The sequence below is a fragment of the Garra rufa genome, chromosome 19 (assembly GCF_049309525.1).
Source record: "Garra rufa chromosome 19, GarRuf1.0, whole genome shotgun sequence".
In the NCBI taxonomy this organism is placed as follows: Eukaryota; Metazoa; Chordata; class Actinopteri; order Cypriniformes; family Cyprinidae; genus Garra; species Garra rufa.
The window spans coordinates 5,339,444-5,359,788 of record NC_133379.1 but is presented as its reverse complement, the minus strand read 5'-3'; the positions used below and the strand labels follow the sequence as shown (position 1 = coordinate 5,359,788).

At 35.9% G+C, this 20,345-nt stretch overlaps 1 protein-coding gene across 1 annotated transcript in view; it reads left to right on the top strand.

The window, feature by feature from the left end:
* The first annotated feature begins 11,152 nt into the window (after positions 1 to 11,152).
* LOC141292550 (uncharacterized) overlaps positions 11,153 to 20,345 on the top strand; it is a 23,627-nt gene continuing 14,434 nt past the window's right edge. The window contains exons 1-2 of the mRNA XM_073824581.1: positions 11,153 to 11,276; positions 17,793 to 18,053. Coding sequence (XP_073680682.1) covers positions 11,256 to 11,276; positions 17,793 to 18,053 — 282 coding nt within the window. The 5' untranslated portion in view covers positions 11,153 to 11,255. The remainder of the gene's footprint in view (positions 11,277 to 17,792; positions 18,054 to 20,345) is intronic.

Here is a 20,345-nt window from a genome sequence, read left to right as displayed (position 1 = left end):
CAAACGTACCATCGCTATGTTGTTTTGTCCAGCGAGCAGCCAGCCATTTCAGCCACTTCCTGTGGAATGTTTCCTCTCTCTGGCACTGCTGCCTATAGGGTTTTGTTTATTTTTGGGATGATATCATTTTCTCTACCTAAATTAGTTTAAATACTTTACCATCCCACCCAATGCTGTGTGCATGCCTGTTGCAATATTAGAAAGAGACTGTGTGTGTATTAGTTCATATATTTATATATAGTTTAGTGTTTTGATGCATAAGAAACATTTTAATGTTGATGTAGCAGACCATATCTCACAAAAGTGAGTACACCCCTCACATTTCAGCATCTTTTCAAGGGACAATACTATAGAAATGAAACTTGGATATGTTTTAGAGTAGTCAATGTGCAGCTTGTATAGCAGTATAGATTGTTGTTTAACCATGCAAAGCCACATGTCCTATTCATCATGTTTCTGTCTTTGTCTGCTTGACAGGACCATACAACGTTGTGTATCTTGCAGTTAAAATTAGGTGCTTTAAGTACAATTCTCTCATTCTGACCATTGGATGTTCAACATGGCATCTCATGGCAAAGAACTCTGAAGATTTGAAAATTAGAATTGTTGCTCTCCACAAAGATGGCCAAGGCTATTAGAGGTTCAGTAACACCCTGAAACTGAGTTACACTACAGTGGTCAGGGTCAAACAGAGGTTTTCCAAGATGGGTTCCATACAGAAGAGGCCTTGCAAGGGTCGATCAACGAAGTTGAGCACTCGTTCTGTGCGTCAGGTGTAGAACCTGGCTTCAAAAAACAGATGAGTGCTGCCAGCATTGCTTTAAAGGTTGCAGAAGTAGAAGGTCAGCTTGTCAGTGCTCAGACCATACGCCACACACTGCAACAAGTTGGTTTGCATAGGCATCGTCCCAGAAGGAAGCCTCATCTGAAGCTGGCTCACAAGAAAGCCCGCAAACAGTTTACTGAAGACAACCTGTCCAAGAGCATACATTACTGGAACCATACTCTGTGGTCTAATGAGACTGAGATAAACTTGTTTGGCTCAGATGGTGTCCAGCATGTGTGGCGTTGCCCTGGTGAGAAGCACCAAGAAAATTGTAGGTGCGTTCCATTCGACCGTAAGTGGACTGCGAAGTGGACTTCACAGGGTATTCCCGCCATCTTAAGTGAGATTCCAAACCGAAGGGAGCGAACATGTTCAGTTCGAAGGGCACTGCGAACGGTATAGGGAATAAGGGAACATCGGTACTTCACTTCACAGGAAGTGGACGGGGAAAATCACCCAACTGTCATTGCTCACCGCGTCACTAGTTACAAGTAATGATGGAGCAGAGCCGTTGGAGTTTTTTAAAGGCTCTGCAATGGAGCGGTTGCAATAAATGTTGTTATTATTATACAAATTAGAGTGTTTATGAATGGTTATGGCGATTCATGTTACATTTGCATATTGTATTTTATGAATGAAAGTAAAACTGGCGAGGTGAAGCTCTGTCTTGTTTTATTTAATGTTACCACAGGATAGTTAAATATAGGCTGTGTGTGGGGAAAAAAAGTGCGTGAGATAAGACCACTACAATCTGTTAATCTGTTAACGGTCTAAACATATACATTTGGAATATATTTTTGAAGATACATACGTTTATATGTATTTTATATGTATTTAAATTTGAAAGTAAAATAAATTACAATATTTATTTATGTTAAATCATAATCTGTGTGACCTTCTCGTTGATTTGCTTTGATGACGTTCCAGGGCATTCCAAATGAGCGATTATTGTCAGTGAAGTCCACTTCAATGGATATACCGTGCTAAGGGAGTAGGGAGCAGTGAACACTGTCCATCAGAACGCACCTTGTGTCTTGCCTACAGTCAAGCATGGTGGTGGTAGCATCATGGTCTGGGGCAGCTTGAGTGCTGCTGCTACTCGGGAGCTGCAGTTCATTGAGGGGAACATGGATTCCATTATGTACTGTACATTCTGAAGCAGAACATGATGCCTTCGCTCCAGAAACTAGGCCGAACGGCAGTTTTCCAACATGATAATGATCCCAAACACACCACCAAGATGACAACTGCCTTGCTGAGGAAGCTGAAGTTGAAGGTGATGGGGTGGCCAAATATGTCTCCAGACCTGAACCCTTATTAAGCACATGTGGTGGGGCATCCTCAAGCATAAGGTGGAGAAGCACCATGTGTTTAACGTCAAGCAGCTCCATGAGGAGTGGAAAAGAATCCCAGCAACAACCTGTGAAGCTCTGGTCAATTCCATGCCGAGGATAATTACAGTAGTGCCAGATATCTGTCACAAACGGGACGACCAAGAGTGAGGATCCAAATGCAAGGCTTTATTTTGATGATCGTAGACAGGCAGACAGGGTCGAAAACACCAGCAAACATGAACAGCGAAGATAATCCAATAGCGTAATCCAATAAACAAGCGTGGGTCAAAATCCAAGTGGGCAGTCCAAATGAAACAATGAAATGAAAACAAGAAACTAGAAAACTAAGACTAAGACTGGGAAAACAAAAACAGAACTATGGCTAGGGAACAACAAGGAGACTAGGAAACCTGAGAGCAAAGGAAAACGCTTGGTAGAGTCCGCTGGAGCAAAACAATACTTCGCGATGTGTGTGTGTGATGAGCTGGCTTTTATGTCTGATAAACAGGAAGTAACCATAGAGGCAGCAGAGGGAGCAGCAACAGTCAGTGGGGGTAAGGGCTCCCTCTGCTGGCCTGGCGTGACATAGCCCCCCCCCAAGGAGCGGCTTCCAGACGCTCCAAAAAACAACAGGAGGAAACAGTCCAGGGGAGCGGTGGGGGGGCCAGGAGACTGAGGCAGAACAGGTTGGGCAAAGGCCCTCCAGAGCAGGGCAGGAGATTCAGGAGCCCTCCAGGGCAGGGCTGGAGGCAGAGCAGTCCTTTGAGGTGGAGCAAGAGTCTTAGGAGCCCTCCAGGGCGGAGCAGGAGGCTTAGCGACCCTCCGGGGCAGAGCAGGAAGCGTAGAAGCCCTCCAGGGCGGAGCCGAAGGCGGAGCAAGGGGTTTAGGAACCCTCCAGGGCGGAGCAGGAGGCGGAGCGGCCCTCCAGGGCAGAGCAGGAGGCGCAGGAGCCCTCCAGGGCGGAGCAGGAGGCGCAGGAACCCTCCAGGGCGGAGCAGAAGGCGCAGGAGCCCTCCAGGGCGGAGCAGGAGGCACAGGAGCCCTCCAGGGCGAATCAGGAGGCGCAGGAGCCCTCCAGGGCGGAACAGGAGGCGTAGAAGCCCTCCAGGGCGGAACAGGAGGCCGCATTATGGACTGGGACCTGGGGAGAACAGAGATAGAGGAGGCAGACAGAGCAAGGAGAGAAGTAGAGAGTTCATGGGAGAACGTGGCCTCCATAGCCGTGACCAGGCAGACGAGAACTTCAGGAACGACTTTCGTGGCAGTTCCTGGGCAGACAGAGACTTCTGGAACGGCCCCAGACGCCAAGACAGAGATGACAGGGAACCTAGGCGGTGCAGGCAGAGCAGGGAGTCTTGGCGGGGCAGACAGAGCAAGGGACCTTGGCGGAGCAGACAGAGCAAGGGACCTTGGCGGAGCAGACAGAGCAAGGAGTCTTGGCGGAACAGGCAGAGCAAGGAACCTTGGCGGAGCAGGTAGAGCAAGGAGTCCTGGCGGAGCAGATATAGCAGGGAACCCTGGCGGTGCTGGCAGAGCAGGGAGCACTGGCGGTGCTGGCAGAGCAGGGAGCACAGGCGATGCGGGCAGAGCGTGAAGCCTTGGCTGAGCGGGCAGAGCGTGAAGCCTTGGCGGAGCGGGCAGAGCGTGAAGCCTTGGCGGAGCGGGCAGAGCGTGAAGCCTTGGCGGAGCGGGCAGAGCGTGAAGCCTTGGCGGAGCGGGCAGAGCGTGAAGCCTTGGCGGAGCGGGCAGAGCGTGAAGCCTTGGCGGAGCGGGCAGAGCGTGAAGCCTTGGCGGAGCGGGCAGAGCGTGAAGCCTTGGCGGAGCGGGCAGGGCGTGAAGCCTTGGCGGAGCGGGCAGAGCGTGAAGTTCCGCTATGTACGCCACCTCCGAAAGAGGTATAGGCGCAGCGGACATGCCTGTAGATGAGGTCTCCAGAACAAACTTGTGGGCAGACTCATGGGCCGAAGAGGCAACTGGGGCGCAGTGTGCAGCCCACACACTCAAAATGGCGATAGCCATAACAGGTAACACAGTTGGCAGAGGAATGCCCTCCGGGTCATTGGGCGTGGGGCTTGGGAGCGTTGGCTCTGTGTGACTTGGGAGCGTTGGTTCTGCATGACTTGGCAGCGTTGGCTCTGCATGGCTTGGGAGCGTTGGCTCTGCATGGCTTGGGAGCGTTGGCTCTGTATGGCTTGGGAGCGTTGGCTCTGCATGGCTTGGGAGCGTTGGCTCTGCATGGCTTGGGAGCGTTGGCTCTGCATGGCTTGGGAGCGTTGGCTCTGCATGGCTTGGGAGCGTTGGCTCTGCATGGCTTGGGAGTGAAGGCTCTGGATGCTCAGGGGAGATGTGACTTGGCAGTGAAGAAGTAGCTATGACCTGACTCGTCATGACAAGAGCAGCAGTGACTTGATTTGGCGTGAGAGGGACAGCTGTGGCTTGGCTTGGCGTGACAGGAGCAGCTATGACTTGACTTGGCGTGACAGGAGCAGCTGTGACTTGATTTGGCGTGACAGGAGCAGCTGTGACTTGACATGGCTTTGAGGGAGTGGTTGTGACTTGAGTTGGCTCTGCTGGGGCAGCGGCGGCTGGACATGATTCAGGTGGTACTGCTGTGTCTTGATGTGACGCTGTAAGCGCTGTGGTAACTTGCTTATCTTCTGGAAGTGTTGGGGTGTTTTGCCTTGACTCAGGATGTGCTGCTTGACTTGGCTCAGGAAGTGCTGCTTGACTTGGCTCAGGAGGAACAACTGCTGTAACTTGACTTGACTTGACAGGAGCATTAGCTGTAACTTGACTTGACCTTGCAGAGACAGCAGCCATGATGTGACTTGACTTGACAAGAACAGGAGCTGTGTCGTGACTTGACTGTACCGGAGCAGCAGACATGGCGTTAACAGGCGATGGTTTGGTTGACGTGGCGTTAGCAGATGCTGGCTCGGCTGATGTGGTGTTAGCAGGCGCTGGCTTGGCTGATGTGGCGTGAGCAGGCGCTGGCTTGGCTGACGTAGCATTAGCAGGCGTTGGCATCAGGATTATGGCTTGACGTGCAGGCTCTGGCGTGGCGGCCATCTTGGGTGCAGGCTCTGGCATGGCGGCCATCTTGGGTGCAGGCTCTGGCGAGGCGGCCATCTTGTGTGGTAGCTCTGGTGTGGCGGCCATCTTTGCAGCGGGCTCTGGCGTGGCGGCCATCTTTGCAGCAGGCTCTGGCGTGGCGGCCATCTTTGCAGCAGGCTCTGGCGTGGCGGCCATCTTGACCAGGAACTCAGGAACGGGAGCCATCTTGTGAACGGGCTTTGGGACGGTGGCCTTCTTGTGAACAGACTCGGGAAGGGCGGCCATCTTGGGAATTGGCTCAGGAACAGCAGCCATCATGTGATCAGGTTCGGGGATGGCGGCCATCTTGTGAACAGGCTTGGGGGTGGCAGCCATCTTGTGAACAGGCTCAGGAAAGGCGGCCATCTTGTGAGCAGGGTCTGGAAGAGCGGCCATCTTGTGAACAAGATCAGGAAGGGCGGCCATCTTGTGAACAGGATCAGGAAGGGCGGCCATCTTGTGAACAGGATCAGGAAGGGCGGCCATCTTGTGAACAGGCTCAGGAAAGGCAGCCATCTTGTGAGCGGGGTCTGGAAGAGCAGCCATCTTGTGAACAGGATCTGGATGGGCGGCCATTTTGTGAACGGGTCTTGGGATGGCAGCCATCTTTTGAAGGGGCTCTGGGCTGGCAGACATCTTGTGCTGAGGCTCGGGGCTAGCAGACATCTTGTGCTGTGGCTCAGGACTAGCAAACATCTTGTGCTGTGGTTCTGGGCTAGCAGACATCTTGTGCTGAGGCTCGGGGCTAGCAGACATCTTGTGCTGTGGCTCAGAGTTAGCAGACATCTTGTGCTGAGGCTTTAAGCTGGCAGACATCTTGTGCTGTAGCTCCTCTAAAACACCCATAGTGAACGGAGAGCCAAACAACTGCAGTGCTAAATAAATGTATTGCTGGAGGGTCCAGCCAGGCTGGTGTAGTGGCATCAGGGAACCAAATGGCTCGGAAAGTCCACCACGAAAAAATATCATTAAACAGGCCTCATCCATTGAAGTAGCCTTTGCCAGTGTAATAAAATCCAAAATGTACTCCTCAATGGGACGCTCACCTTGACGGAGACGGATAATCTGGGTGGCTGGGTTCATGGTGAACTGCTGGTGGATAAAGCCGCTGGATCCGGGTGTGGCGAAGTATTCTGTCACAAAAGGGACGACCAAGAGTGAGGATCCAAATGCAAGGCTTTATTTTGATGATCGTAGACAGGCAGACAGGGTCGAAAACACCAGCAAACATGAACAGCGAAGATAATCCAATAGCGTAATCCAATAAACAAGCGTGGGTCAAAATCCAAGTGGGCAGTCCAAATGAAACAATGAAATGAAAACAAGAAACTAGAAAACTAAGACTAAGACTGGGAAAACAAAAACAGAACTATGGCTAGGGAACAACAAGGAGACTAGGAAACCTGAGAGCAAAGGAAAACGCTTGGTAGAGTCCGCTGGAGCAAAACAATACTTCGCGATGTGTGTGTGTGATGAGCTGGCTTTTATGTCTGATAAACAGGAAGTAACCATAGAGGCAGCAGAGGGAGCAGCAACAGTCAGTGGGGGTAAGGGCTCCCTCTGCTGGCCTGGCGTGACAATAACAATGGTGCCAACACAATACATTGACATTTTCTACAAGTTCACTTTGGGTGTACTCACTTTTGTTGCTAGCTATTTTGACAATAATGGCTGTATGTTGAGTAATTTTGAGGGGACAGTAAATCCTACCTCTATACAAGCTGCACATTGACTACTCTAAAATATATCCAAGTTTCATTTCTGTATATTGTCCCTTGAGAAGATATATTAAAATGGTTGCTGAAATGTAAGGGGTGTATTCACTTTTGTGACATACTGTATATACCATATTTTCACTGTAAATACTGTTGATATTTCAAATGGTTTTGGGATCATTTGATTTTGTTAAAATCTAAATAAAGTATAATGCCTTTTTTACCCACCTATTGAGAAACTGACAGTCTGGAATGTATACAGGAAGACTTCAGCTCTGCTGTGGGCAAAAGATTTGCATGTAAGCATGTTATGAAATACAGCCCAGCTGTGTGAGACACGTGCCGGAATATATAGGCAAAACGAAATGTCACACTTGAATAAATCCTTAATATAAAAATGGCTGCACAGACAGTGAAGACATTTGTTCAAACAGGTGGTTCCTATCCAAAGTTCATCTGTCTTCAAGATTTCCAGGTTAATCTGAGGTAAAGTATAGTAATTTCAAATGTCCATAAGAAGTAACAGAATTCATTTCTGCCTAAGCCTATTAGAATTGCTTGCATCTACTGTACTGTATATCTTGAGGCTGCCAGTAAAGTTTGATGGCTCAGAGAGTTTAATATAATGTATACGACTTGGCTGTACCACAAAAAGGCAAATGTCCTGGTTTGGTATCTAGGAAGACCTAATTTACCTGATTTTGTGTTTAGGGAAACATACCTAAAACTGAATCAAAATAAATGTGTGTCAAAGAATTTCTTTTCCCTCCACCCATTTCCTTCTAACATGCATTTTCCAAAATTGCCTGTTTAACATTATTTTGGGCTCTTGTCTCAAATTAATCGTACACAACAACATATGTACAGTATATAGGGCCAAATATGGATCATAGGATGTGCCATAGGTCAGACAAACCAAATCATGCCATTGGTTGAGCTAGTTTAGCAAAAAGGAGCTATTTGATGCTGGTTATATAAAGTTGTTACATTGCATAAGGGTATTAACATAATGTTAGAATACTTTAACAACAATTATTATATCACACTGTTACCATTGTGAAAAAGATATACATTTTAGCATTCTTTAAAAAGCATTCTTTTATTACAGAAATAATATAGTTTAATATAAGTGTGAACTAAATGTCATGTTTTTAATTGGACTTTTAATTGCATGTTATTTACAGTTAAATAAAAATGTATTATCTAATTTTAAATTAAATGCAATTTGTTGAACTTAGGAGTGCTCTTCTGACCCACTTAAGTAGAATTTAAGTACATTTTTATATATAATTCCAGAATTACTACTATTGTTTTTAAAATTAAATCAAATATCAAAGATAACGCTTGTCATAGTTTTTTCAGTAGTAATTATGGTAAACTAAAATATACTTTAATATAATTTCTATTGAAACGTATAGGTCATATATTTAAAAATATTTGTAATTACACATTTGTAATGATGAAGTTGCAGTTTAGTAAAATATGTGACTGTGGACCACAAAACCAGTCTTAGCACGGGTATATTTGTAGCAATAGCCAAAAATACATTGTATGGGTTAAAATTATTGATTTTTCTTTTATGCCAAAAATCATTAAGATATTAAGTAAAGATTATGTTCCATGAAGATATTTTGTAAATGTCCTACTGTAAATATATGAAAACTTAATTTTTGAGTAATATGCATTGTTAAGAACTTCATTGGGACAACTTTAAAGGATTATTATTATTTTTTTAATAGTGGTATATACAAATATTGTCCTAACAAACCATCAATACAACAATGGAAAGCTCATTTATTCAGCTTTCAGATTATGTATAAATCTCAATTTCAAAAAATTGACCCTTATGACTGGTTTTGTGGTCTGTTTAGTTTATGTTATATTCAAGTCGTGTTGTGCCGTGTTGGCCTTTTGTTTGTGTTTTGTTTTATTAAATATATACTTACCTGCATTTGGACCCAGACATCATCTCTCAGCCCTGCAAACGTGACAAAAATGGTCTCATAAAATGAAATGTTTAATTTCACATTATGCCAAAGTGCTTTTTAAAAATGTATGTTAAAAAAACAGTCATGAAAGTTTACTCTCTTTAGGTACACTTATTTGGCCTTATATTTAATTAATATTACTTTATCTGCAAGTACGGTGCATTTAAAGTACATTCAGTACAATTAAGCATTAAGCTTCTTTTTTCCCAAGTGTAGGTAGGCTTATATTTCATTCACCTCTAGAAACAGTACCATCATAAATGAGCTTTTAGTGAATTTTAGTGCAGTATTTAGAGAATGTTGAATGTCCCAGCACTTCTCAACTGTCTTATCTCATAGACATTTAGAGATATATCGACTGACAAGAATGAGTTTCAAATTCAGCAGTTTATGTCTCACAAAAAATGGGCAACAGCACCCCCTTGAGGTCTTTTAAACGCACTGTGTGTACGTGTGCTCCAGCTTCCTGTTCATTTTTACATTTTTATATTTAAGATGAATTTGCAAACTCCCCTAAAATTACTTAATTTTTAATATTGTTTAACTTAAGAGATCATTTAATGACATATAGCTTGAAAATCAGTGATGATATTTAGAACCATATGTGAAAAAAGAAACAATTGACCTTGACTGCTGCTTAATGGCACAATCCATAATTCCTTATATATTTGATTTTTTTATTTAATCAATTACATTTTTTATAAAGAATTATAATTTCTTAAAATCTATTAATTCAATCCTATATATATATATATATATATATATACACACACATATATATATACATATATCAAATTCCTCATTTTATACATTAAATTTATTCCACTTTTATAATATTATTATTATATTATTTATTATTGTTATTATAATTATTATTATTATTATTATTATAGTTATTATGGCAGTTTTGTGCTTATTTGTATAAAGTGTGTTGTAGATGAAATGAAAAAGAGAACGCTGATGATATTATTATTATTATTATTATTATTATTTATTAATGAATTAATAATGGTTGATCTTATATTAATAACATACTCAAACACAATATTCTATATTGCATTTTCTATTCATTTATTTATTTTTAAGGCATGCATGGCTATATTTTAAAATACTTTTAACATAATTAGAGGGAAATTAAGGTTTGCCCAATAGAAAAACTATTCCCAGTTGCTTCACATTAACCACAGATTTTACAATGACCCGGAAGAATAAAAATGCAAGTGCAAATGCAAATTTGGCTGTTTGCAATGGTGGTGTGACCTCCTGCTGTCATATATCCTCTCAGGACTGATGGGGGACAACATTTGTTCTGCTGCAGGGGTGTAGATCATGGGGGGAGGACACATGCCTCCAACTATGGGAAAGAATCAAATTCTCAATAGTATTTGCAATCAATATTGTAAAGACTGTATTTGTTTGTTGCCCTCCCCTTGAACAATGATGACTGTTATATGTAATATCAAATCTTTAAAATAGTTATAAATAAATAACTAATATGAGAATATTTTTCTTTACAGTCTAATACAGACAACTACGAGTCAACCATGTTTTCATGCAATTCAGGTTTATGATGTCAGCAAGAGCAGGAAAAAAATGAAATGTCACAGCCATTGTCTGGTTGAAATGATCACGTGCGCACTCCCCCTGCTGGAGAACAAAATAAATGAATTTTATATTGTTTATTATATAAATATTTTAATATCTTTTTTACATTTCAAAAACGAACTCATCTAAATGTTCTAGGAAGCGATTGTGCTGGCAAACACAACTAGTGTTTACACTTCGAAAATGTATATTTTTATTAGAGGAAATCCCCTGCATATAGGGTATATGATAATCAAATATTATATAGAATAAATAAATAACACGAATGAATAAATATTTCACGTCACACCAGTAATAAAAATCTTTATGGGTTCACTATTTGTTTAATGCATTCCAAATGAGCTGTTTCATTAAAAATCAACACGCATGCTCTGTGCTGTAGATATAGATTTTGTCTTGAAATGCTGATTTCAAGGCTCCATATTGAAATAGTGTTGTATTTAATGATCGCTGTTAGTCAGTGGATTAAATTAAACAGCGAGCATGTTTCCACAAGCTATTTTATGTACAATGCACAACATATATTAAAGTTCTTTTGGCAAATGGAGTTAAGCCACACCTAGATCCTGCCCTATTTTCACAAAAAAGCACAAGCTTTTCTTCAGCTACGTTTATGTGTGTGCCGGTGCTGTTAGTACCCGGCTGTGTAACTTGATAGGGGGCATCGAGAGGGATAAGGGAATGTTGAGTTGCAATGGAGCAGAGTACGATACAGGTAAACTGAATTACAACTTTAAATTGTTACTTTGTTGCAGCTCGAGGCGGTCGGCGCGCGAGCTTGAAATTTGCCTCTTTGTTTTTGAAAATTAAATTCGTTATTTGTTAACCGATGCTCCCTCGACACGTCGTAATATTTGAAGTTCGCTAAAATACCGAATTGATTCCTATCCAATCAAGCCAACGAAGCCTTGAAAATATTGCCTCGTATTTCGACGAGAAACTTTTATTTGTTTTGAAATGTATTTGAAATTTTCTTGATGCTATATCGTATTTGTGTAAAAAAATATTGTTATATCAAGAACGCGTGCTTTTGATATTTCGATTTTTTCGTTAATGATTAATTTCTTTGTGTGTCGTGTTGACTACCTAGATTCTCCCTCTTGCCCCCCCACCCCCACATTTCACATTTGCCAAACAGATTTTGTTTTATTTTCTATTAAAAACGATATGAGTCGAGCCCGCGATTTTAAAGGCAAAGCTGTGTTGTTTTTAACCACAATCGGTCGACACATTTTTCGATGAAATATCGCGAATATTAAGCATGATTTAAAAATGACGTGGTAATGAAACTTCTAGGAAGAGGTAAACTTGGTGGAGCTGCTGATTTTGTTTGAGACTACGAAGTTTTTTCGTCATGCTTAAGTTATTTGATCGTTATATGAGCCGTAATATTATACTTAAAATGTTGTGTTTGGTCAATATAGCGTAATATCGTTTAGTTGTTCCGTATTATTAATATTAATATGATATTAGTCGTTTTTGGCTAGAAATGCTAGGCTATAGCAGTACATTTGTGAAACGATATATGAGACTTTTATGTATGTGGCAGTAGGAAGTTGCCTAAAATATGTTGTTGCACGTATTGAATGAATACCAGTATTATTAAGCCTCACAAAGCACCCGGATTGAGGACGTTGTTTATCACGGTTGTTATTTAAGATATTGTATATGAAATTTAAACAATTTCATCGTTAATAAGTCTAACATGAACGTATATTTTCATTTATATATCATAAATGTAAACAATTCTGGGCACAGTAAGAGCTCCAAGGTCATATTGGTTGTAGTTATGTTTCTCTAAATCTTTCTCAGTCTTTCCCTGTGTTTTTGGAAATGGAGTAATATATTTCTTTTGCTGTTTGTTTGAGTACATAAAGAAAAAAGTTGACAGTCACAGACGTGTATTGTGGTTTAACTGTAAGACTAGTTCTCTTTTTTACCAGTAGGTGCTCGACATGTGGACGCCGAATGTTGTGGCTTCTGATTGGTCGGTTTTTCGGTGAATATGTGGGTTACCGGTGGGGGTGGGGCGGGGGTGAGTGACCCGTGACTGTGTATTACTTCGTGAACGAGTCCTGTGATTGACATTTTAAGTTAAAGTACTGAGTATGTCACGTTCAGGCCACTTTCAAGAGGCAGTGGGACACTGTTACTATGGAAAACATATGGCACACAATGCTTTGCATGTACGATTCATGTCTCTTTACAAAATACGTATATTACGTATAAATGAAATAATATACATGTGCATGTTGCATTGTTTATACTCCGTTCATTAATATTTTAATACAAACAAAAAATAATAACAACGAAAACAAAGACCTTGTATACATATATGCTAGATTTAAGATCTTACAATGCTGTAAGAGCTTTTCTTTTATTATTTGTGATATTACTCTGTTCTTGCAATGGAAATATTATTTGGTGTTGACATAAAAATGAATAGCTTCATCATCATCATTTAAAAATACATATATTGTCCATACATACACTGCCCTCATAAAATATCTAGCATCTAATGAATTCAGTTTGTTTATAGCTTTAAGTATTTTACCTGTTTGTATTTATTTTGAGCTATTTTAGTCTGCTTTTACAATAACTATAGTGTATTATATTTTAATAAGATGTTAAAACAACAATACTAATATTAACACATTTTAATGTTACAAAAATGATTTAAAAGAATATATTTAAACCACAGTATTATACATCCATGCTTTTAACAACAACAAAAAATAGCTATAATATGCTTTTACAATAACAATAGCTTATTATTTTAATAAGATAATAAAACAACAATAATACTAATATTAACACATTTTAGTTTACAAAAATGTATTGTATATTCATGCTTTATATTTATATGCTTTATTTTGTTGAGCTATTTTAGTATGCTTTTACAACAACAATAGCTTACTATATTTTAATAAGATATTAAAACAACTAATACTAGAATAAACACATTTTGATGCTATAAAATGATTTAGAAGAATATATTTAAACCACAGTATTGTACATTATTGTTTTTAACCATTTTTTCTTTTTTTATTTGTTTGAGCTGTTTTAGTATGTTTTTACAATAACAATAGCTTACTATATTTTAATAAGATAATAAAGCAACAATATTATTAACTATTAACTATTAATACTATTATAGTATTAACAGATTTTAATCCTGTAAAATGATTTAAAAGAATGATTTAAACCACAGTATTGTACATTCATGTTTTTAACCATTGTTTAGCTATAGTATGCTTTTACAATAACAAAAGCTTATTATATTTGAATAAGACATTAAAATAGCAGCAATAATACTAATTATAACACATTTTAATGTTATAAAAATGATTAAAAAACATATATAAACCACAGTATTGTACATTCATGCTTTATCAAAAAACACTCTTTTTCTATATTTTTTAAGCTATTTTAGTCTGCTTTTACAATAACAATAGCTTACTATATTTTAAGATATTAAAACAACATTAATACTAGTATTAACACATTTTAATATATAAAATGATTTAAAAGACTATTTAAACCACAGTATTGTACATTCACGTTTTTAACCTTTTTTGGATCTATAGTATGCTTTTACAATAACAAAAGCTTATATTTTAATAAGATATTAAAATTACAACAATTATAGCAATGTTAACACATTTTAATGTTGTAAAAATTATATTAAAAAATATATATTTAAACCATAGCATTATACATTCATGCTTTTAACCATTCATTTTTATTATTTATTTTTGAGCTTTTTTAGTATGGTTTTAAAATAACAAAAGCTTATTATATTTTAATAAGATATTAAAACAACATCAATAATAATACTAATATTATCACATTTCAATGTTATAAAATGATTTAAAAGAATATAATTAAACCACAGTATTATACATTCATGCTTTATAAAAAAAAACACTTTTCCTTTTCTTTGTTTTGAGCTGTTTTAGTATGCTTTTTCAATAAAAATAGCTTACTATATTTTAATAAGATATCAAAACAACAATAATACTAGTATTAACACATTTTAATGCTACAAAGTGATTTAAAAATATATTTAAACCACAGTATTGTACATGCATGTTTTTTTTTACCTTTTTTCTTTCTTTTTTTTGAAGCTATAGTATGCTTTCACAAAAACAAAAGCTTATATTTTAATAAGATATTAAATCAACATCAATAATACTAGAATTAACACCTTTTAATGCTATAAAATGATTTAAAAGAATATATTTAAACCACAGTATTGTACATTCATTTTTTAACCATTATTTTTTCTTTTTATTTATTTTTTGAGCTATAGTATGCTTTTACAATAACAAAAGCTTATTATATTTGAATAAGATATTAAAACAGCAGCAATAATACTACTAATATTAACGCATTTTAATGTTAAAAAATTATTTAAAAGAATATATTTAAACCACAGTATTATACATTCATGCTTTTAACCAAGAAAGTATATATATATATATTTCTTATTTATTTTTTGAGCTGTTTTACTGTGTCTACAATAACAATAGCTTATTATATTTTAATAAGATATTAAAACAGCAGAAGTAATACTTATAGTAACACATTTTAATGTAAAAAATTATTTAAAATAATATATTTAAACCACAGTGTTATACATTCATGCTTTAAACCATATTGTTTTCTTTTTATTTATTTTTGTGCTATAGTATGCTTTTACAATAACAAAAGCTTATTATATTTTAATAAGATAACAAAACAACATCAATAATACTAATATTAACACATGTTAATGTTAAAAATTATTTCAAATAATATATTTAAACCACAGTGTTATACATTCATGCTTTAAACCATATTGTTTTCTTTTTATTTATTTTGTGCTATAGCATGCTTTTACAATAACAAAAGCTTATTATATTTTAATAAGATATTAAAACAGCAGCAATAAAACTAATATTAACACATTTTAATGTTATAAAAATTATTTAAAAGAATTTATTTAAACCACAGTGTTATACATTCATGCTTTTAACCAAAAACGTTTTTTCTCTTTATTTTTTAGCTATAGTATGCTTTTATAATAACAATAACTTTGTTATATTTTAATGAGATATTAAAACAACAATTATACTAGTATTAACACATTTTAATGTTATAATAATGATTTAAAAGAATATATTTAAACCACAGCATTATACATTCATGCTTTTAACTAAGATATATATATATTCCTTGTTTATTTTTTAAGCTATTTTAATATGTCTACAATAATAATAGCTTATTATATTTTAATAAGATATTAAAATAGCAGAATTACTACTTATATTAACACATTTTAATGAACAAAAATATTTAAAAGAATATATTTAACAATAACTTTGTTATATTTTAATGAGATATTAAAACAACAATTATACTAGTATTAACACATTTTAATGTTATAATAATGATTTAAAAGAATATATTTAAACCCCAGTATTATACATTCATGCTTTAAACCACATTTTTTTCTTTTTATTTATTCTTGAGCTATAGTATGCTTTTACAATAACAAAAGCGTATTATATTTTAATAAGATATTAAAACAACATCAATAATACTAATAATAACACATTTTAATGTTAAAAAATTATTTAAAAGAATACATTTAAACCACAGTATTATACATTCATGCTTTTAACCATATTTTTTCTTTTTATTTATTTTTGAGATATAGTATGCTTTTACATTTTAATGCTATGAAATGATTTAAAAGAATATATTTAAACCACTGTATTGTACATTTGTTTTAAACCATTTTCTTTTATTTTTTGAGCTATAGTATGTTTTAAGTTATTAAAACAACAACAATTAGACTAGTATTAACACATTTTAATGTTACAATAATTATTTAAACCAATATATTTAAACCACAGCGTTATACATTCATGCTTTTAACCAAAAAAAATAAAAATAAAAAAAAATAAAATAAAAAAAATATATATATATATATATATATATATATATATATATATATATATATATATATATTATTTTTTTTAGATATTTTAGTATGCATTTACAATAATAGCTTATTATATTTTAATAAGATATTAAAACAACAACAACAATAATAATAATAGTATTAATACATTTTAATGTTATAAAAAATTAAATAACAAATATATTTGACCCTGGACCGTAAAACCAGTCATATAGTTTTTTTTTTTTTTTTTTTACTGACATTAATACATTATCTAAAAGCTGAATAAATAAGTTTTCCATTGATGTATGGTTTGATAGGACAATATTTGTTTGAAATATAAATATTTGGAAATCTGGAATCTGATGGTGGCAAAAAAGCTAAATATTGAGAAAATCACCTTTAAAGTTGTCCAAATGAAGTTCTTGGCAATGCATATTATGAATTAAAAATTAGGTTTGATATATTTATGGTAGGAAATTAAAAAAAATATCTTCATGGAACATGATTTACATAATTTTGACACATACAATGTATGTGCAAACCACATTTTGTCACCATCTTTGTACCATTTTTGTGTTATACTTTCCATAACTCAAATACAAAAAATCTTTATGCGTTTTCCACTGCTATTAGGCCATTCCAAAGTAGATTAATACACTGGAATGTGTTTTCAACCATGGAAACGAGGACCAAGCAATTCTGAGTAGGTTATGTGAATGATTAGTAGCTGAGCTGTGTAATTTGCCCCTACTGTATATATTATGTTTTGAGTATTTAGCTTTTTTTCGCCTCAGACTTTTGCAAAAACCCTGATAAAAGTCAGATTATTTTTCCTGCTGCTCAGCTGATTTGAGAAGACTGCAGTGCTTACTGCTCAGACAGATAATTTGAATCATGTGAAGGGTGTTTGCATGTGTGTATTTGAGCTTCATGGTTTATATGCATAAGTTTTCTTCCAGAGCGTTGAATGTTAGGAGTTGTTTGTGTAATGACAGCACTTCTATTTGCTTAAAATACTTTGACAGGAGCAAAGTGAACCAAGTGAACTATATGAATTGATAAGTTGTTTTTTAACCATAGACTGTTTTTAATGCTTGTGAACTTGCGTAACCTATCATTTTTGTGCTGTGACTCATTATTGTCGAAGGTATTCTAAGCAAATGTGTAATTTTCTCACACAGCTGCAAAAAAGCTGTAATGTGGGTGACTTTATTCTGCTGTTTTCATATGTGCATACAATCCTATGTATATTTTCTAAAATTTTGCTTTTGTCCTAAACAGTGGTTAGGTGCTCCCAGCTGCCTTCGAGGGTCCTTTGCCTTTTATAAGTCAGTGGGTTGCAAGCAAGCGTCTGGGGGTCCAACGCAGGTTTGGAAGCTTGGGGAGTTCTACTTCATGCGCTGTGGCCCCCAGGAGCCCGTGTGTATAGCAGAGGTCACATTACTATGGGAAGATCAGACGCAACGCCGCCTGCTGGCCAGTTCTAGACTTTACTTCTTACCTGAGGACACCCCGAAGGGCAGAGCAGTAGAGCATGGAGAGGTGAGAGTTGCGAAAGCAACATAAATTACCTTTGGCTATAGGGAAAGAATGCATAGATCCACCCATGAGCAATGGATTAACGTATGTCATCTTGAATGTAGATGTTCACAATATTTTTTATATAATAATAAGTTAACATATTTTGCAGTTGTGGGTTAATAAAATTAAAAACATAAATTGTAACATAAAACCACAAATAAAGGAAAAGACTTCAAATAATCTGAAAGAAACAGAATTATTTTGCTAAGATATTTGATGAAGTGAGTGTTTTTATGTAAGTTTGGATTAATTAACATTTTTAAGGTTTTTGAAAGACGTCTCTTATGCTCTTCAAGGTTGTATTTATTTGATAAAAATACAGTAAAACAGTCTTATTGTAAAGTATTATTAAAATTTATAAGACCGTTTTCTATTTTAGTAGAAATTAAAGTGTAACATTTAGCATCCATTACTTCAGTCTTCAGTGTCACTTAATATTTTTTGACATTACACTGATTAAAAACTGAAGATGAAAAGTGCTGTTCAAAAGTTTGGGAACAGTAAGATTTTTAATGTTTTTTTTTAATGGAGTCTGTTATGCGCATCAAGGCTATATTTATTTGATCACAAAAAAAACTGAATTAATTTGCTGAGATTTTAATGAAGGGAGTGTGTGTATGTATGTAACTTTAAAATAATTAACTTTTTTTTTTTTTTAAGAAGATGTCTCTTATGCATATCAAGGTTGCGTTTATTTGAAAAAAAAAAAAATACAGTAAAACAGTCTTATTGTAAAGTATTATTACAATTTATAAGACCGTTTTCTATTTTAGTAGAAATTAAAGTGTAACATTTAGCATCCATTACTTCAGTCTTCAGTGTCACTTAATATTTTTTGACATTACACTCATTAAAAACTGAAGATGAAAAGTGCTGTTCAAAAGTTTGGGAACAGTAAGATTTTTAATGTTTTTTTAATGGAGTCTGTTATGCGCATCAAGGCTATATTTATTTGATCACAAAAAAAACTGAATTAATTTGCTGAGATTTTAATGAAGGGAGTGTGTGTATGTATGTAACTTTAAAATAATTAACTTTTTTTTTTTTTAAGAAGATGTCTCTTATGCTGATCAAGGTTGCGTTTATTTGAAAAAAATACAGTAAAACAGTCTTATTGTAAAATATTATTGCAATTTATAAGACCGTTTTCTATTTTAGTAGAAATTAAAATGTGTAATTTATTCCTGTGAAGCTTAACATTTAGCAGCCATTACTTCAGTGTCACTTAATATTTTTTGCCATTACACTGATTAAAAACTGAAGGTTAAAAAAAGTGCTGTTCAAAAGTTTGGGAACAGTAAGATTTTTAATGGAGTCTGCTATGCGCATCAAGGCTATATTTATTTGATAAATTTAATTTGCTAAGATATTTTAATGAAGGGAGTGTATGTATGTAAGTTTGGAATAATTAATATTTTTTTAAGGTTTTTGAAAGACGTCTCTTATGCTTATCGAGGTTGCATTTGTTTGATAAAAATACAGTAAAACAGTCTTATTGTAAAATATTATTACAATTTATAAGACCGTTTTCTATTTTAGAAAAAATTAAAGTGTAATTTATTCCTGTGAAGATTTTTAATGGAGTCTGTTATGCACATCAAGGCTATATTTATTTGATCAAAAAAAAAACTGAATTAATTGCTGAGATATTTTATGAAGGGAGTGTATGTATGTAAGTTTGGAATAATTCACTTTTTTTTTTTTTAAAGATGTCTCTTATGCTTATCAAGGTTGCATTTATTTGGTAAAAATACAGTAAAACAGTCTTATTGTAAAATATTACTGTTTATAAGACTGTTTCCTATTTTAGTAGAAATTAAAGTGTAATTTATTCCTGTGAAGCTGAACATTTAGCATTAATTACTTCAGTCTTCAGAGTCTGTTATGCACATCAAGGCTATATTTGTTTGATCAAAAATACAGATAAAAAAAACTGTAAAATTGTGAAATATTATTGCAATTTCGAATATTGGTTTCCTATTTTAACATACTTTAAAATACAAATTATTTCTGTGACACAGTGCTGAATTTTTATTAGGGCTGTGCAATATATTTAAACGTGCAATATAGTGAAACATGTACGGTAGTTATATTAGAATCAGAATAAGAGTTATTCACCAAGTGTGTGCAAAAATGTGTTGTGGTTTTGGTGTGATGCATGCATACATGCATATAAGCAACCATGTGTATATGACACAAGATGGTTATAGAAGTTCACAGAACTGACTCAGCAACAGCTGAGTAAAACTGTTC